General features: G+C 39.0%; 1 protein-coding gene across 1 annotated transcript; it reads right to left on the minus strand.

The window, feature by feature from the left end:
- Window positions 1-4,838: 4,838 nt before the first annotated feature.
- On the minus strand, window positions 4,839-18,318 carry LOC111874110 (alpha/beta hydrolase domain-containing protein 17B; the record flags this gene model as incomplete). Its single annotated transcript, XM_023869334.2, is given in 3 exon segments — window positions 4,839-8,607; window positions 12,216-12,348; window positions 17,463-18,318. Coding segments are annotated over 3 exon segments (864 nt in total). The 3' UTR covers window positions 4,839-8,523.

Here is an 18,318-nt window from a genome sequence, read left to right on the forward strand (position 1 = left end):
GAAAATTAAGGGGGAATATGTAACATTTCCCAGAGACAATTCAGAATGTTATCAGTATTTTGGAATGTTTAGCTTCCAGCTTAATACATTGCTACTGGGACTCCATGTCATATAACCAACCATACATAACGTCCTGAAGTAAGATACCACATGGTCTTTACGGTCTCTATTAATGACAGTAGCGGGGAAGAGGGAAGTGGTTTGTTTCCTGAGGAGACAAACTATATGGTGCTTGTTATCACCTTGAGCTTTGGGAAATGATCCATGATAAGTAGGATGATGATGACTTCGACTGATGTCTAACAGCCCCTGATCCCTGCTTAATAGATTTGATCATCTGGGTCAGAAGGAGACAGAAGGATAGGCCTCTTGCTATGAAACAATTTAGAAAGTATTGAGAATTGCAAGAGTATGATGCTGAGGGAGTTCATTGTACTTTCCATGACCAGCAGTAATTCCATCTTTCAATATGATCACAACTGTTCTTGATTTTGCAATGATGGTATTTTCTAATGTAGCACCAGTGCTTCAATGAAAGTTATCAAGTTCGTTTAGCTGATGAGTATTTCCATTTACTGCATCCCTGTTTTCCAATATATAGTAAAGTATAAAATTCAAGACAGAAGCAGCATGTACCTCTGAACACTGATACCCAACTACCACACTGCAGATTTATAACCCAAAACACCACAAAATAATTGTGTTCTCCACATTATAGTGTTACTATGACATTTATTGTATAAATAACCATTCGTGTACAAATTCATATATATAACATAAGTACCATTTCTCTCATACCTTGGTTAACAACACTGCATATTATTTGAATATATACATTACTCCTGGTTGGTTAGGTTATATGCCTCTCATCATACTTCTTCCATACATGATTATTCCTGTACGAGTATTTATGGATTATATCGTAGATTTTCCAGTGTCCCCCGATGTACGCTGTTTTTCTGCACCCATTTAATTAGCTCATTGTCTTCCTGTTCACACTGAATAGACATGTAAAATATTCCATTCACAGCCATCACGAGCTTTACATGTTAGTACCATGCTGACCCAAGATGAATCCATAAAACTGGTCTGGATACTCACCGCCATGAAAACTTCAAATTTTCAGGCATGTACATGTTAACACCTGACAGTTCATTGATGTAATAACCTGCAGTACCAAATCTCAGCACTTTTATAAGCTTAACTTACAAGGTGGCATAATTTTTGAATGCATGGTCATGTATTTCTGTTCCCTCACAATTTAAACTGATTGAAAACGTTTATAGAATTTCAAATCCATTTGAATATATTTTAATCTGTACTTCAGTGGTTGAAGATAACACATGAACATATAGCAGACTGAACTGTAGAAAGAAAGAAAGAAAGAAAGACAGAAAGAAAATTTGCGTTAGAAATTTAACATTTAACATAAGACTATTCCATAGCAAAACTAAAACTGCTGAGGAATGCTCCTGCATTTCTTATTGCAAACTTGCCAAATATTTGCAATAATGTCACAGATATGGTTTCTAGTATTAGATGCAATACAGAAGTTTTCTATTTAATTTATTTGCGTGCGCGTGCATGTGTGTGTGTGTGTGTGTGTGTGGGGCAAACCCAATCAATTCACAAAAGTTGCAACACAGCTTCTCATACAGCTGTAAATGTCACAAACACATCAGAAATTTCTTTGTCGGGGTCATGTCCATGTTTGTGTCTTACTTGCAATACTATGAGCTACAGAAGTGTTGTAAATCTGGTGATGTAATTTTGTTTGATTACATAATGAAATGCCACATTACTACAAAACTGTTCACCATAGAACCCAATGAACCCATTTCACACAATGTTGCATTAGTTTTCAAATTGAATCTGTGATTTGTTGTTTCTGCTCGTCATCAAATAAGGATGTTTGGCGACTGTCAAACAGTTGTCATGTCCTGACCTTTAAACTTTGACCCCAATGCTTCAGTGCAATTCAGTTATTTCTATTCAGGATTCAGGCTGGAAAAACTTCATTACTGACATTTTATGTCTTTATAAAATGTTCCTGTAATTGTTCATAAGGTAAACAACTGTGATTCAAAAAATTGAAGAGGGTATATCAGATGTGCAGATTCAACACTTCATGAATCCAGAGAAATTTCAAACTGAAAAACATTTTATAGAACCTGAATGAGATCAGAAAGCTCATTAGGTAATCATGGCATTATCATCATTTATTTCTGTTTTACATCATTACACTACCATAGCTTATAATGCCAAATTTTTAGTCATCTTTGGCACTATTTGAATTTCACTTGGAGTACACTTGCTATAAAGGTCTTCAACATCATCTGCCTGTGAATGAGTTCGGCTATTTGTTGATCTATTTTGACCTCAGTTGTCTTAGGTCATTAATTTGGGCAGTTATAACCAGCTTTCTTGTGAGACTAAATACAATGTAACACAGTTACTCCGGAAATTTGCAAAAAGAAAAAGAAAATGTAGTCACATTCAGCTCTTGGAAAATGAATAATATTGCAGTGAAAAGTATTTTGCTAGAGAGTTAATACATGTCAGAGAGAATGTTTTTCAAAAACAGTGGTAACAGTTTTATTTTCAACGTGCACTGAAATGAACAGCTGAAACAGTTCTGGCTTGAGACAAGAACAAAACTTGAAAGCAGATTAAACTCATAAACTATCACAGACTTATTTGACAACTATAATTGGGTTGGAAAAAGAATAAATCTAGATTTTCTCTTGCCTGCATGCCTAGCAGCTCTCTCATCTCTAAGTGTCATCCCCCAACCGTGATTTATGCTGTCTACCCCTCTCTCAGTGGTTCATGGAAGGGAAGTGTGCAATTATGTTGCATAGGGGAACACATGGTCAACTTCATTCCTTCCCCAACTACAATATAACTGCATGATAAAGGAGAACCATCCATGTTGTCAGTCCTACACAGGGTGTGTTTATCTTCACAGTCAATAATAATAACAGGCACACTGCAAACCTTTCCTGCCATCACTTTGCATATCATACTGTTAACGATTAATACAGTGATCTGTATTACAAAGATGCCAGTATGTCCCTTATTCAGTTCAAAGCACTATAAACATGTAATCAAGTAACTCATTTTGTTTCAGCTTCTCATCTTAAATATGACTTGTCAGAATGAAGATAAAGAAAATATTATTATACAGAGTGTCCCACAAGGAATGTGCCAGACTTCGGAAAGGTGTTCCTTATGTTAAATTATGCCGATATAACCCAAAACACTTCTGTCCAAAGTTGAATTGTTACAGAGATAATGGCCCGAGAAAAGTGTGGTCTTCTGGCGGGTCCACACACTGTATCTGTCAGCTGACAAGTCTTATCGATGTTTGTCCTTGAGTGTGGTGATGACGGCTCACACTAGCCGCATACACTCGCATACCAGAATGCGCAGTCAGCAATGTTATGTCAATGCTTGCCATTCATGTGGAACCCTAACGACAACTATGACATGGCATGCGAATTTTTTTGTAGTTCAATTTAATGGCTTCATGTCACTCACAAGTTAATTTGATGTTATGTACATTATAAACATTACAGAAACCACATATTCCTGGCAGTTTTAATATGTATTTGGTAATCAACAAGTGTGTAACACCTGTCAAAGTTTCACACTTGTCTGGCCATTATCTCCATAACCGTTCAACTTTGGACATAGGTGTTTTGGGTTATATTGGCATACTTTAACATAAGGAACACCCTCCCGAAGTCTGGCACATTCCTCCTGGGACACCCTGTATAATAGTACTACTACTTTCAGGATTTGGTATACCGACTGGCTACAGGCTGGACAACCAAGGAGTTGGAGTTCCAGCAGGGTCAAGAATTCTCTCTTCTCCATGCCGTTCAGACTGGCTCTGGGGTCCACCCAAACTCCTACCCAATGTGTACCAGGGGGCTCTTTCCTTGCGGGTAAAGCAGCACGGGCGTGAAGCTGACCATTCACCTTCAACAAGTGCTGAGATCAAGAACATGTGGACATATACATCCACTTTGCCATATGTCCTCATGGTATAGTGCTTGATTAGTTAAGCACAGGGACAACTTTACCATTTTTACTACTACTTTTGGACAGGGTAGGGTCCAACATCAAAAGTTTTGATCAATAAACTTCTCTTCCATAAAGAACGCTTTACCATACCTGCTAATTCTTGCAAACTCTTGAAATTTAATACAAGAGACCTTGACAATAATATATGTACTGATGAAATACAAACTGAATCAATACTGTCCATTTAGAACCTGCACTTTCCTTTAAAATATAAACTTCATCCCATTTATACACATTAAAAAAGAATGTTTAAGTGAAAATATTATTAAATTATGATTTCACATCATACACACACTTCTCGTAATGCGAGCAGCTTCACACAAATTCAAAGTATCAAGATGAAAGGAAGCTAGCTGTATGCTTAATGTGCCAATCAGATGAAGGTTTCTGCTGCAGTTTCCTGAATGAATGCAGAAATGTGGTGGCTGAGTCAAAATAAATCTGCTACCCAGCATATTCGTACTGTCACCCCACATAATGGATCCATTCTTTCTAGCAGGTTTCTGTAAACATCAGAAATTGTAATCTTGCTCACTTACCAACAGCTTCAGTCATTCTTCACATGCATGCGTAAGTGCACTCTGTCAGTCATACCCTTTAATTTCTGAACCTTATGACAGATATTTATAAAATTTGGTATTAGACACACTAAAGACTATTAACAAAACAAGAATTTGGGTTATACCAGGTAATTTGTGCTGTCAGTTTATCTGAATAAAAGTTCATGCAATAAAGATATTACACTCCAATGAGAAATATATCATTTTTCTTGTATTTTATTAAATATACATCATACTGAAAAATGTTTCATGTGAAACTGTAATCTTAAAGATATTTAAAGATACCATGTACCAATTTTGTGTACAATGAGCCATATTTGAGAAGAGTTTCATCTGGGCTTCAAGTAAATTAGAGATTACTCCAGATAAACATTTTACTTTAAGAAACATCAAAACTTTTTGTGAAAATAAACTGTAAATTGAGCTGAGGTGGTTCTCTGTGGCTCAACATTGACTGTGGCAAAACACATTTTATCTGTATTTAGTATTTATAGAGGCTGTAATGTACATTCTACAGAGTTAAACTTTTGGTAGTCAGAATCAGTCAGTTCTGTAGCAAGAGGGCAGGGGTTCAGTTGCTTAATGGAGCACAGATTTGTTAACCCTACGGTGAACTTTCAATTTCATTTTCCCTGCCAGTGAGCTAAGTAAGCCAATAAGACAACTGTTATAAGGCCCACCATAATCCTAGCTGAATGATATTTTGAGGCTAACTTTTTTTTGCATATAAATTCATATATGAGATATTCTATATTTTCTCTCTTGTGCCAGTCATATTTAAAAAATAGTGTAACATATTTTGCATTACCTATAACACTAGGCTTGGTTGAAGAGAATTAAATTGTGATAAACAACTGACATCATTTACAGTAAGTAACCACCACAAGCAGCAGGAGGAACACGACAGGTAGTAGCTGTAACCGATTCTTAAGGTACCATCCTGTCACCCATTCACAAAATTGGTGCTCACCAGAAACACACTGAATGCCAATAGATCTAAAGTGATTGCTCATTTTCTTCTGAGCCCTTACTAATGACATCTGAACCTTCCTCTTGAATCACTCTTTGTAAATATCTGTTCTTTTCCCCCCATGTACTTCTGTTACCACCAAAGAAAGCATGCAGGAATATGTTAATGCCTTCATGTCAATAAATCTCAGACTAGTCTCAATGGACAAAAAAATAGATGATGAGCTATTAGCAGCATACCCTTACTGACACCATTTGCTGTCACTGAAAACTCTCTCAGCAGAGTCTACAGCAAGTGTTCTGTTATTTCCTGACTCTTTCTTTCTAACATCAATTTCTTTTGACTTGGCACAGTACACAAAGCAAGATTCTTTGAAAACTGACATTCACTCACATATCTCTGTCGTAATTTGCAATTTTTAAAATCATCCCATGAAAATAACTGTAATTTTATGCAAATGCAGGCACTGTTTCGTCACAGAATAAGAACAATAACTTCTTTTCCTCATGAATGAAAACAAAGACATGTTAAGTCCACTGACATCCAGTTTTTTTTAAAATGACTGACATATGAACAGGAGACCTCTACAGCCTCTCACTACAAACTGTCATGTTCCTCTTCCAGTAACTTACAAGACATTGCTTACCATGCATGACATAAGGAATGATGCAATGAGTTTGTCGAACCATCAATTTTGTTTTTCAACAATAATGAACTTCAATTATGGCCATAATTAGCTGATCACAACTGCTACTATTTTTGAGGACTTTAAAAGTTCATTTTAGAATATACTGAACTGAAAAAGTGGTGGAGCAGAAATTATAGAAGAAAAGAGACAAATAATTTATCACATAAGTTCTTGAAATATGCCAATTCTTTGAAGTACTACAATAAAGATGAATACAACATATGAACTAATCTTACACAAACATATATGAACTCACTGATGTTCAAAACATCTACTTAGTAAGATCTATTCAACTCCATGACAACCTAATGGCCTTGACTGTAACAGAAATGGAAATTCTACATACTACAAAGTGAAGTACAATCCATATCTTAATATATGACATACTGACACGTTACCAGCTTTTACACTGTGCATCCGAACTCTCAAATACTTTGGATAAAAACTTTGATATCAACGTTATAACATGAATGCAAAGTAATGTATCATCTTACTGTGTAAAAGCAGCAGAATGCTACTTCTCACACACATAACTCATGCTAATCTTCCATCAGATGCTCCATCTCACAACCAATTAGCATTCAGCAAGCCAGTAGAAGTGACTGCAGGTGATAATATATTTAACTATATAAACAATTAGTGACAGGTGATAATAGCTATAGTGATGATATGACAATGATGCCACATCAATCTTAATCAAATAATTTCTATTCTTAACCCCTTCCCTGACATTAAACTGATTAAACTGAAGACAGCTTCCACTAAGCCTGCAACAATCTGATTTGTTTGGCTGATGCTCAGAGCTGGTTCTTCACTGCATCTAATTCATTTATATGTTACAAGATGGCATAATCATGCACAATATTTGATATTCAAGACACAGGGTTCTCTTGTGTTACTTAGATTTTACAATGCAGCCTGCAGCACTTCACTTGGCAGTAAGAGGATTATTATTTTATTTTTAATATCACAAGGACACAACATAAAACTTCAGACCTTTAGAGTGAGTAAGACTCATTTCCGGCCATATTGCACCATGCACTGTTATAATGCAGCATTTCATCACCAAACCATCAAGTGAGAGTTGCAAAATACAAAAGTTCTGCCTTGTGCAGTTCAGTTGGAAGCCAAAATTTCTACACTGTACTGCTGAGGAGAATAAATATAATTACACAAAAAGTGAAATCTCCATATGAATTATTTCATTGCAATTTATAAATATATATGAAATTACTACAAAGGAAAGCATTTCAATGAAGTACACAAGGGTAACAATTAATAAATAAAATATAAAAATGTATTAACTACAATGGGGTTTGAACAAAACTGCAGGGGCTACTTCCTGATTGATGTCAGACATACAAATTAATGTAAATACTAGGCCCATATACAGGTACACTCTCATCACACTATATTAACTTGAACCTACACACCTCATAGGTAGAAATTAATAATGTCGCGGCAGTGTTTCACCCCCATAACATATAATCAGGCCTTTTTATTATCAACATCAAACTTCTGAAAGTTTACTCTAGAACAAAATGCACTTACTATTGCAAAGAGTCAGATTAATGGTAGTTTAAAATATCACTTCAATTTGGAACAATAAGTTCTTACTCAATTTGATCCCTGTAAAATATCAGACAGTCACTGATTCTATAATGGGAAGTATGGTTAGCTACATCTTCACTAGTTCCAGTCCTTCGCTACCTTGCTCTCATGCCAACACCACAAAACACATCAGACTGAGTTCATCTCCAGCAAATGCTTATTCCATTTTGGAAAACAAGCGCTATCATCGCACACTTCACAATTTATCATGAAAATTCTGTGCTGTGAGAATAATTAATGAAGAGTTCTTCATAATATTTTCATTACTTCTCTCAACAGAGAAATCCAAATTATGGTGCAGAAACTTCTCGTTTTCCAAAACCAGGATCCAATTGATGAAATGCCTTGTTAGAAGACTAGCAGGTAGTTTCTCGTGGCAGTTCGTAAGTTGCCGGTACAGTGGGAGGGCTACTCAGCACACTGCTCTTACAAGACTGTTCACTATTTGATTTTTCTTCCTGCAGGCTGGTGGCTGATTCACCAACTGTCTGATTTGCTGGAGGATCGGTTAGCTAGAGCAATTTCTCAGTAACAGAACTCGTGGTGGCTGAACTGACAGTGGACGTGGCATTGTGTTCCGACTCCTCACCAGGTGGCAGTAGTTGTCAGTTGAGTAGTTCCACAGATACAAACTGCTTCAGGCGCTCCAAATACTGAGAGTAGAGTTCAACATCATTGTGTCCTGCTCCCTGGAGGGGGAAAAATAAAACATAAGAAAGGTCTACCTTCTGCATCAGAGAGACTTATAAGATGAGAATGGATCCACTTCCATGATTGGGGGGGGGGGGTTTATGCCCTTAATCCTTACGACAGGGGTGGATTGGTAATCCCACCGCTGCCGTCACTGTTCTGCCACCAGTTATTCCGTGGTGACAGGGGGGCGTGGAGGTATCCCCACTGTCACATTTTGTACTGCAGTCACAGGGGGTGGACTAAGGAAACGACTGAATTACTTCCTCATCGTTGTTTCATTGGCTAGGGGCTCACTGTTCACCGGGCTTGTCTGGAGGGCGCGGGTGCGAAATGTGGTAAGGGAGGAAATCACAACAGAAACCACATCCTCACCCTATGCTACCCTATATTAGTAAAAACACAATCAATATACAGTTATACACATTTTGGTACGATCACAATGAAAGAGCCGACTGGTGTCAGGTTACACATTACACTTGGCTACAACTGCATCACTGTCCGACCACTCTTACGCCCTGCACACTTGTTCTAACGTTCCTGACTCAAGTCCCATTGGAGGAGTTACACTTTAATAATATTACAATTATTACGCATGGCGATAAGAGTAGTTCCACTTACTTGGGTTGAATCTGCAGACGGATGGCGTTGCCGGGTGTCGAGTCGGTGCCCATTTGGACATAGCCTGCGGCCGCAATTGGCCAAAATTACTGTTATAATAATCCCCTTCCTAATTCGGTCTCTGGGTTACATACCCCTATTTATGCTTACTCATTATTTTCCCGGAGGGTGTAAGTCTGCCTCCAATGATGTCTTATCCCAAGGTGGGTGATCTCGTTGGCTGGGATCCTAAGGGGACACACCCCCTTCTACTGCTAAACCGTTTGGCTGACACTTTTACCTCCAAACGTCCCCTCATCACACAAGTGTAAGTTCTGTAGTTAGCAGTTTGATATACATTCAACGTCATTCTGCTGACTGGGCATTCCCTCGTGGCAAGCCAATGTTCGTATAAATCCATACGCAGAAATTCCTTTAAGTTGTTAACCTTTCTTACATCCGCTTTCGTACCTCGTACAAGTATTTCCCAAGACTAAATCTATTCCAACCAATATTTTTCCCTAAAATACAAAAAAGTTAATACTATGTTAACATATTACCGGGGGTTGGCCTTCACTGCACCACAGGGGGGTTATGGTAGAGTGTCAAGACTGCACAGCTTCTTTCAGTAAAAACATTTACTTTCAATGTCTTACATATAAGTCACAGCAGCAGTTCATCTTCCTGAAACATGCTACCTTCACTAAGCAATCATAATGTGTTCCTGATAAACTGAGTGTTCAGTAAAACAATATTACACAAAATAAAATTTTCCTGAAGATTTCACATTCAGATACATAATTTATTCTGATTTGTGACAGTGTTGCCACCCATAAGATGCCAATGTGACGGGCAATGAAACTGTACAAACACAGGGTTAATATTCATGAATTAGTTCTGGAATGCAGTGGCAAAATACAGCTACAGTCTTAGTTCATGCTGGAACTGAGGTTCTCACAACACTGACGATGCAGAATACTATCTTCAGGGGAACAACAGTAATCTTCAGACGGTGCTGTAAGAACCTCAGACCTCATTAGTCACACTACACAAAATAAAAAATTAGATTTCCTTGTATTGCCTTTATCACTGTACAGTAAAGCATTCCAAATAAAAGTTGTAGATCTAAAGAAAGTCTATAATTTACACAATACACTAATTGTCTGCACAATGAGTCAATTTTGAGGAAACTGATAAGTTCAATCTAATCCTCATGTAAAGCACGATTTTATATCTGACAGACACAAAGCAAAATAAAACTGTCCTGTCAGCTTTTAATGTAGACCACCCAGTACAAAATTTTACTGAAATCTATTTAATGGTATGAGAGATTAAACATGCAGAGAGACAAACATGACAATCCAATATGGCATTAACTTTATGTGTTCTGTACTTACTTATGGAGCTGAGACCTTTCTGAGAAGCCAAATCTGCAGCTACTCAAAAATTTTCCAGCATTTTATTATAGTTGATGAATACGCACTTTTTAAATAATTTTATAAAGACATATAATGGCAAGCAATGCAATAGATTAGCATAATTAGGGCACCTGATGATGGCACTATGTTGCCGAAACATGTCGTGAAGTAAGAGGTGAAATTGAGTGCACTACAAGATGGCCACTGTATACATATCATGGATGAAAATCAGTGCAACAGGATGCTAAAATACAACATTATTTTATGGAACTGGAAGGTTCGTTACTGTGTTCACAAGAGCCTTCCACTGGTCCCTATCCTGAGCCAGATCTATCCAATCCATACCATCCCATCCTATCTCTCTAAGATCCATTTCAATATTATCCACCCACCTACGCCTTGGTCTTCCCAGTGGTCTCCTTTCTTCTGGCTTTCCCACCTATATCCTATATCCATTCTTCTTCTCCCCCATTCATGCAACATGCCTTGCCCACCACATCCTCCTTGACTTGACCATTATAATTATACTTGGAGAAGGGTATAAGTTATGAAGCTCCTCATTATGCAGCTTTCTCCAACCTCCTGTCACTTCATCCCTCTTCGGTCCAAATATTCTCAACACCCGATTCTCAAGTACCCTCAGTCTATGTTCCTCCCACCTGTGCTCTGTACAAAGAACACAAAAACTAAACATACATTCCAGTAAATCAGAACAATTCTCTACAAGCTTCCAAACTGACTGGATGCAATGATGTCTTCTTGGGCAATCAGCTGGGTGAAATAATCAGAAACTGTCCCTGTCCCCACCATCAAATGCAGATGTGACTGCCCACTGTGTCTGTACACATTATAAGCCCTCCGAACCCATCATACAGTGGATGATGGGGGAGCAGTGAGTAGAATCAAGTTATCAGTCATCATAAAGTCCATGTTGCTTAACCCAAACCATCCAGAATGCTTCCTGGTTATTGCTGACCCTTTCCTCTGTTCTTCAATGGCCTTACTTTGTTGGCAGCCAGATGTCAGGATCAACATGCGTGAATCCTTCACCTCTACAGAAGTTGTCAGGATGCAGCCTGACCCCCATGGCCTCCCTCAAATAAACTGTAACGAGGCCTGCCATTCTGACCATTACTGCCAGCTGTTCCCAACTGGCTGCACTAGGATAAGGGGGACTCTGACAGCATATACCGTGTATACAAACACAACACATACTCATGTCATGTATCACATGAACATATCCCAATGATGGATAAACTGTAACGAGGCCTGCCATTCTGAATATTACTGCCAGCTGTTCCCAACTGGCTGCACTAGGATAAGGGGGACTCTGACAGCATATACTGTGTATACAAACACAACACATACTCATGTCATGCATCACATGAACATACCCCAATGATGGAGCTACAGTCTCCAAATCACTTGATACCAACTCAACTTTCAAAAAGACATCACTGCAGAATAATCCCACTTTAACACTACATTCATGTGGGAACCAGACAGGATGGTTAGCCATATTTGTTTCAATATCATATATTATTTTGTCTTGCAAGTTAGTGAAAATATAGCATCTGTTCAATACATACATCGACCCACAGAGGTTCAACAGCACGAGGGCACCGCTCATAGATTGCCAGGCCATGGGAAAAATCAATTACTTCATCTTCAGTACCATGAATCACAAGCACTGGTGATGTTACCTTCGGAACCTTGTCGATACTGCAACATAACAGGCACAACAATCACCTCAACATTGTGATATATCAGGTGCTCATAGTTGTGACTATAAAGTGGGATATGGCACCACGCAGTGTGGCAGGCTGGTGCCATGAAGATACCATAACACATTCCTCCAAAATGTTGATACCCACCTAAAAAACTACACAATGTCACATTCCAAAAGACAGACAATCTTCATCTCAAAACTGTTTCCTTTCATATTTCACAAATCAAGTTTTACAGAATGGGAACAATGCAGCTTAACTCTCAAAGCTTATACAAATATAATGTAATTACAATGGCAAATCGAAAAGTCTTTGCCCCTATTTTTTTCAGCCACAATAATACACATACAGGGAAATCAAAATACAGGCAGTTTTCTAAGTACCTTCGACTACTTTTCCATACAGTCACCATCCCAGTTCAGGCATTTGTCTCATTGCCCCACTAGTTTAGAGATGCTGCTGTTGTAGAATTTGGCTGGTTGAGAGTAGAGCCATTGCTGGACAGCGGTTTTCGCTTCATCGTCAGAAATGAACCTCTGGCCTGCCAGGAACTTCTTCAGTGGGCTGAACACATGGTAATCAATGGGGGTGAGGTCTGGACTATATGGTACATGCTCCATAATCTCCCATCCGAATGACTGCAGTCGGGTGCCGGTCCTGTTTGCCGCATGAGGCCTGGCGTTGTCATGGAGGAGAACGGCATCATCCACGAGAATCCCCAGGCGCTTTTTCCTGATGGCAGTTTGCAGACGTGCAAGCATGAGTGTGCCACAATAGCTGTCAGTGTTGATGGTGGCACCTCATGGCATGAAATCCAACAGGAGCGGTCCTCGGCAATCCCAGAAGACCGTGACCATCAACTTCCTGACGGATGGCATTCTGCAGAATTTCTTTGTGACAGGTGAACTGGGATGTTTCCACACCATGCTCTGTTGCTTAGGGCTGTGCTATAGCTCAAGCAGTTTTTCGCTGGCTTCCCACTGCGGTGGCCCAGTTTCGATCCCGGGTCTGGTCAAGTGGGATTTGCGGTGGACAAAGTAGCGCTGGGGTGGGTTTTCTCCAAGTACTTTGGTTTCCCCTGCCAATCTCCATTCCACCAAATTCTCCATCATCATAATCACCCGGGACAGGGCACAATAGGCCAATCAGTGGCCACTGTGCCGAGTGGACCCAGCTGGACTCCAACCCCATTGAGCTAATTTAAAAAAAATAATTAATTTAATGCTTTGCTGCTTGGATCTTGGAGTGAAATGCAATACCCATGTATCATCTATGGTGACAAGGAGATCCAGGAACCTTTCACGCTCCTCGGAGTAATGCTCAAAATGTTGCAGTGACATTATCATTCTGTTGGCCTTGTTCAGATCATCCAACAGCTTAGGCACCCACCGACATGAAACCTTGCGATACCCCAAGGAATCGTGAAATGCCTAGCTCCTTGGAAATGACCTTCAGGTGCGCATGCCGATCTGCTTTACCATTGCATCATTGTATCCATGCAGGCAATGTTGTCTGGTGTGAGCAAGGTGTGAGGCTGCCCTGACCGCTCATTGTCATTAAGGTCTTCCCGGCCATTAGTGAACTCACAACACCACCACCGCACTCTTCTCAAAGCGAGACATTTGCCCCCATACATCGGCTGCACTTCCCTATGGATCTCGATGGGCGGTCATCCCTTACTCCATAGAGAATGAATAACACTTTGCTGTTCATACAACATGGACGTGTTGAGCACACCAGCCATCTTCATTGACTGACAGCAGTGCAGTGCTGCAGAGCAGCTGAGAGTTAATGCTGGGGCGGTCCAAGCGTACCCTATTGCATCGAATGTATAACCCGGTTACTCAATCACACTAATATTTTGGCTGAAAGAAAATATGGGTAAAGACTTTTCTGTGTCTTTGTACCTTGTATATGTAATTAATTACACAGCACAATAATAACACATTTGCAATTCTTGCACATGCTAAAGTACTGAACTTCCCTGTGGGATAAAATGCAAATTTAAGAGCACATTAAAGGATACAGTTTATGACAGCACTATCCAGGAGTGCCATCAGTTCATGGTCAATGAACAGGTCAAGGTTAGTCAATTGCTCAGCTTTGTTCACCAGGCATGACACCAACAGGCTTTTCTCTATGTGGACTGGTCACAGAAAATGTGTTCCAGCCTTTCCTACTGAGGCTCTTAATGGCCTGTAGAGAACAAGATTACTAACTACAGCCTATGCAAACATTAATGCTGTACAAACTATATGAGGAAAAAAAATGAATATTTATGAGATTTCTACCATAATCACAGCTGGCAGTGACACTCAAATGTCCTTAGAGTCAATAAATATACATCAACAGTAGTTTTCTTCGACCAATATATGTACTGGCGAAGAACTGACGCATGGCAGCGGAAGTTATTCCTGTGTTTAATTAGTTAAGCACCACGCCATGAAGACATACAGGGGAGTGGGGCTCCATCATTCTCAACATGAGCACTAGATGGTGGTGAGTGTTTACCTCCATACCCTTGCCACTTTACCCCTGGGGAAAGAGCCCCCATTACCCATTGGATAGGAGGCTGAGTGGGCCCCAGAGCCAGTCTGAACACTATGGAGAAGAGAAAAATCCTGCACTGTGGGGAATCAAACCTGGGATCATCCAGCCTGTAACCCATTACTGTATCAACTGTCAAAATAGAAGTTACTTGAGACTAAAACTAAAACAGTGTGACAGTCCTATGTGGTCTCATGAAAATCAGTCAGTTCCAGGAAGGCACTGGAGAAACATATATTCAGACACCTTGCACTGGTCCATGATGAAAAGTTCATTTTTTGGCATCAAAGTAGAAATAAAACACCTGAAATACTGAACACCATGATGATATCCTTTGAAAGTAACAAAAAATTATTTTGTTAATAAAGAGATTACAAGCAGAGTATGCTTGCTACCATTCAGGTCAGAATCTTCTGTTTTCTCACTTGCTATTTAAAAATGTACAGATTAATATACACAAAACTACAAATTTTCCTGTAATTTTTTGTATGGGCGTGAAACTTGGTGGGGGGAGGGGCTAGAGAAAACTGCACAATGCAGTTTCACACATTCTGCTCATCGTCAAGCATTATTAGAATGACCAACTGTGGATGACTAATTGGGCAGGGCATGTAGCATGCATGAAAAAGAAGTGCATACACTGTTTTGGAAGGAAAACCTGAAGGTAAGAGACCACTAGGAAGGCTTTAAGATTAGAGGTTCTCATATCTGTGCCAATGAAGAGTCCTATCTTCTGGAATATGCCATTTAGTCTACTTAAAGTCAACTGAAATTTTGGAAGAACATGTCGACTCCATCTTTAGGGTTGAATGGCAAGCCAAGCAAGAAACCAGCATGAAGGATATGACATGTTCTTTGAATATATTAGTTATCTTTGAAGCGAGTACATGGTGTTATATCCCACAACATAAAGATCTTAATATCAAAAAAGACTGTAGTGAAATAGCATTTGGGGTGGGGGCATGGACTGGACACATTTGCCTCAGGACAGACACCAGTGGTGGGCTTTTGTGAACAGGGTAATAAACCCCTGGGTTCCATAAATGCTGGGGATCTCTTGTGTGGCTGAGCAATTGTTGACTTCTCAAGTACTGAGCTCCAGTGTGTTGGTTGGTTATATATAGATGAAATACTTGTGAGGATAATTAATAAATTTTAAGTGCAAAACATATATAAATGGACAAGAAGCGCGCACGCACACAAAACCACACCAGTCATTAACCAACTTGAGCTGTATTTTCTACCTAAAATTAAATGTCACAATGATTTGAGAGTTTTGGTACTCAGGGTAAAACAAAAATATATTCAAAACTAAATATCCATACCTACTTTGAACAGCTGTCAAAATCAGCCACTTAAAACATACACCACTGCATTTGATAGAACCGAGACTATAAAACAAATGCCTCATCTTATTCACAATTCCAGTATTTGACTGCATGTAGCTTCTGTGAGGATCCTCACTGCATAAGAGCACCACAACATTCCAAATAAATGCAGAATCATACTTCAAAATTTAAGGTTTCCACCGACAGTGGGTTGTGATGCCTGGTAAGTGGTTACCCACTTCATGTAACCACCTTCCAAATAACACAGTGTCATAACACAGGAGACCACAGCCATAACTACAGAATCATTTCACTACAGAAAGAAACTATTCACTTCAGCATGAACAAATATTATCAACATAACTGGTCATAAGTGTGTAAATTTGTAATGTATTTATTTCAGTTAACACAGGTAATTTAAATAAAATTGTATTAATTCAAGTTTTATAGTAAGTTATTTTTAAACTATATTATTAAATTTTTTACTTTATACTATTTATGTTAATCAATTAATGTAAGTGATTTTGATTATCTGACTCATGTAATTTTGTATATGTATCTTGAGATATCTATTTTCAAAGGGACCATTTCCACATCCTAGGTTTGTTACCTGTATGGATATATGGAAAATAAAGGGAATGAATGAATGAATTCACTTGAGCATGAAACACGAAAGCTATCAAAACCACTTTCATCACAAAAAGCAATGAACAAACTACAGATATGAGGGAATGATATAATTCAAAATTATCTGTCCACTTCACAGAAGTAACATCACATAATAAAACAATATTAATGTGATGGATTTTCGCAACACAAAACATTAACGATTATGATTACAGATAAAACTGCCACAACATTTTATGAAACCGCATCTCCTGAAAACTTCTGTTGTGTAAATTAAAATGGAAATTAGAACTGTCACTGTACCACATAATCTAAACATTTCTTTATGTCTGAATGTAGTAAAGAAACCCATGCTAGTATGTCTTTTAAAGTGACACCTAACAATACTTACATCTTCATCTGTGTTCATAGCAAAACAAACAATCAACTAGCATTATGAACAACTACCACCGACTGCCAACACAAACCATCTGCTGAAGGTGTACAAGATGGGTGCCCAGAGTGGTGACAGTGTGCGAATGGGCTACATTTCTCCTCAGTGACACACATCATGCAATACATTAATGAAGTGCCAGCCTTCCTAAGAAATAAAACATAACTTATTCACCTAGGGAAGGCATCAAAGAACCAAGTCCTCTTGGTGTTGGGGAAGGCAACTCTCATGCCCGACATAAGTGGTGAATGCAGAATGACAGCTCCCACTTCATAGCGCGATGCCAAGTCCACTGTAGGTACAGTGCCAATACTCTGTCCATATAAGATTATATTCTCCGGTGATATTCCATAGCTGGTACGAAGAGCGTGCCATGCTGCATCGATATCAGCATATAAATTCTTCTCTGATGGTTTCCCTGTACTTGCTCCATAACCTGAGTAGTCATAACTGAATATGTTGCAGTTGATGCGAGAACCAAGTCCTAGATAAAAACTACTCATCTGTCCCAAATCAACCGCATTACCATGTGAAAACAGTATTGTAAATCGGGCATTTGTACTGCACCTCACAAATAAACATGCAATACGATTACCCCGAGAAGTCCGTGTAAAGAATCCCTCAATATTTTCTTTCTCTCTTTCAGAATATTGCCACTCCGCTCGTTCGGTAAGGTTCAAACTGAACTTTGAACTCGCTTCGTCGGCCAGAAATTTGTATGTAGGTTCAGGTGGTAGGAATGCCAGTTTGGCAGCTATTCTTGTTGGACAAGGAGGACAACAAAACAAACAGCACAACTCACTTAAGCTCAAACCGTTCATTGTTAATCACTCCTGCGCTTTGCCTAAATACTGCAAATTCAGTCTCCCTTCACAAATATTTAAATTATGAAATTAATTAATAAGTTTCTAAGCCACAATACTTGAATTATTCACTCATCACCATTTTCAGTCAGCCATGGTACTTTTCTCTCACTCGCTGCTCATACCTATCGATACTACTTGTAAGTTCTCTTTGGTAACCGATGGTA

Source organism: Cryptotermes secundus, unplaced genomic scaffold (assembly GCF_002891405.2).
Source record: "Cryptotermes secundus unplaced genomic scaffold, Csec_1.0 scaffold3570, whole genome shotgun sequence".
Lineage (NCBI taxonomy): Eukaryota > Metazoa > Arthropoda > Insecta > Blattodea > Kalotermitidae > Cryptotermes > Cryptotermes secundus.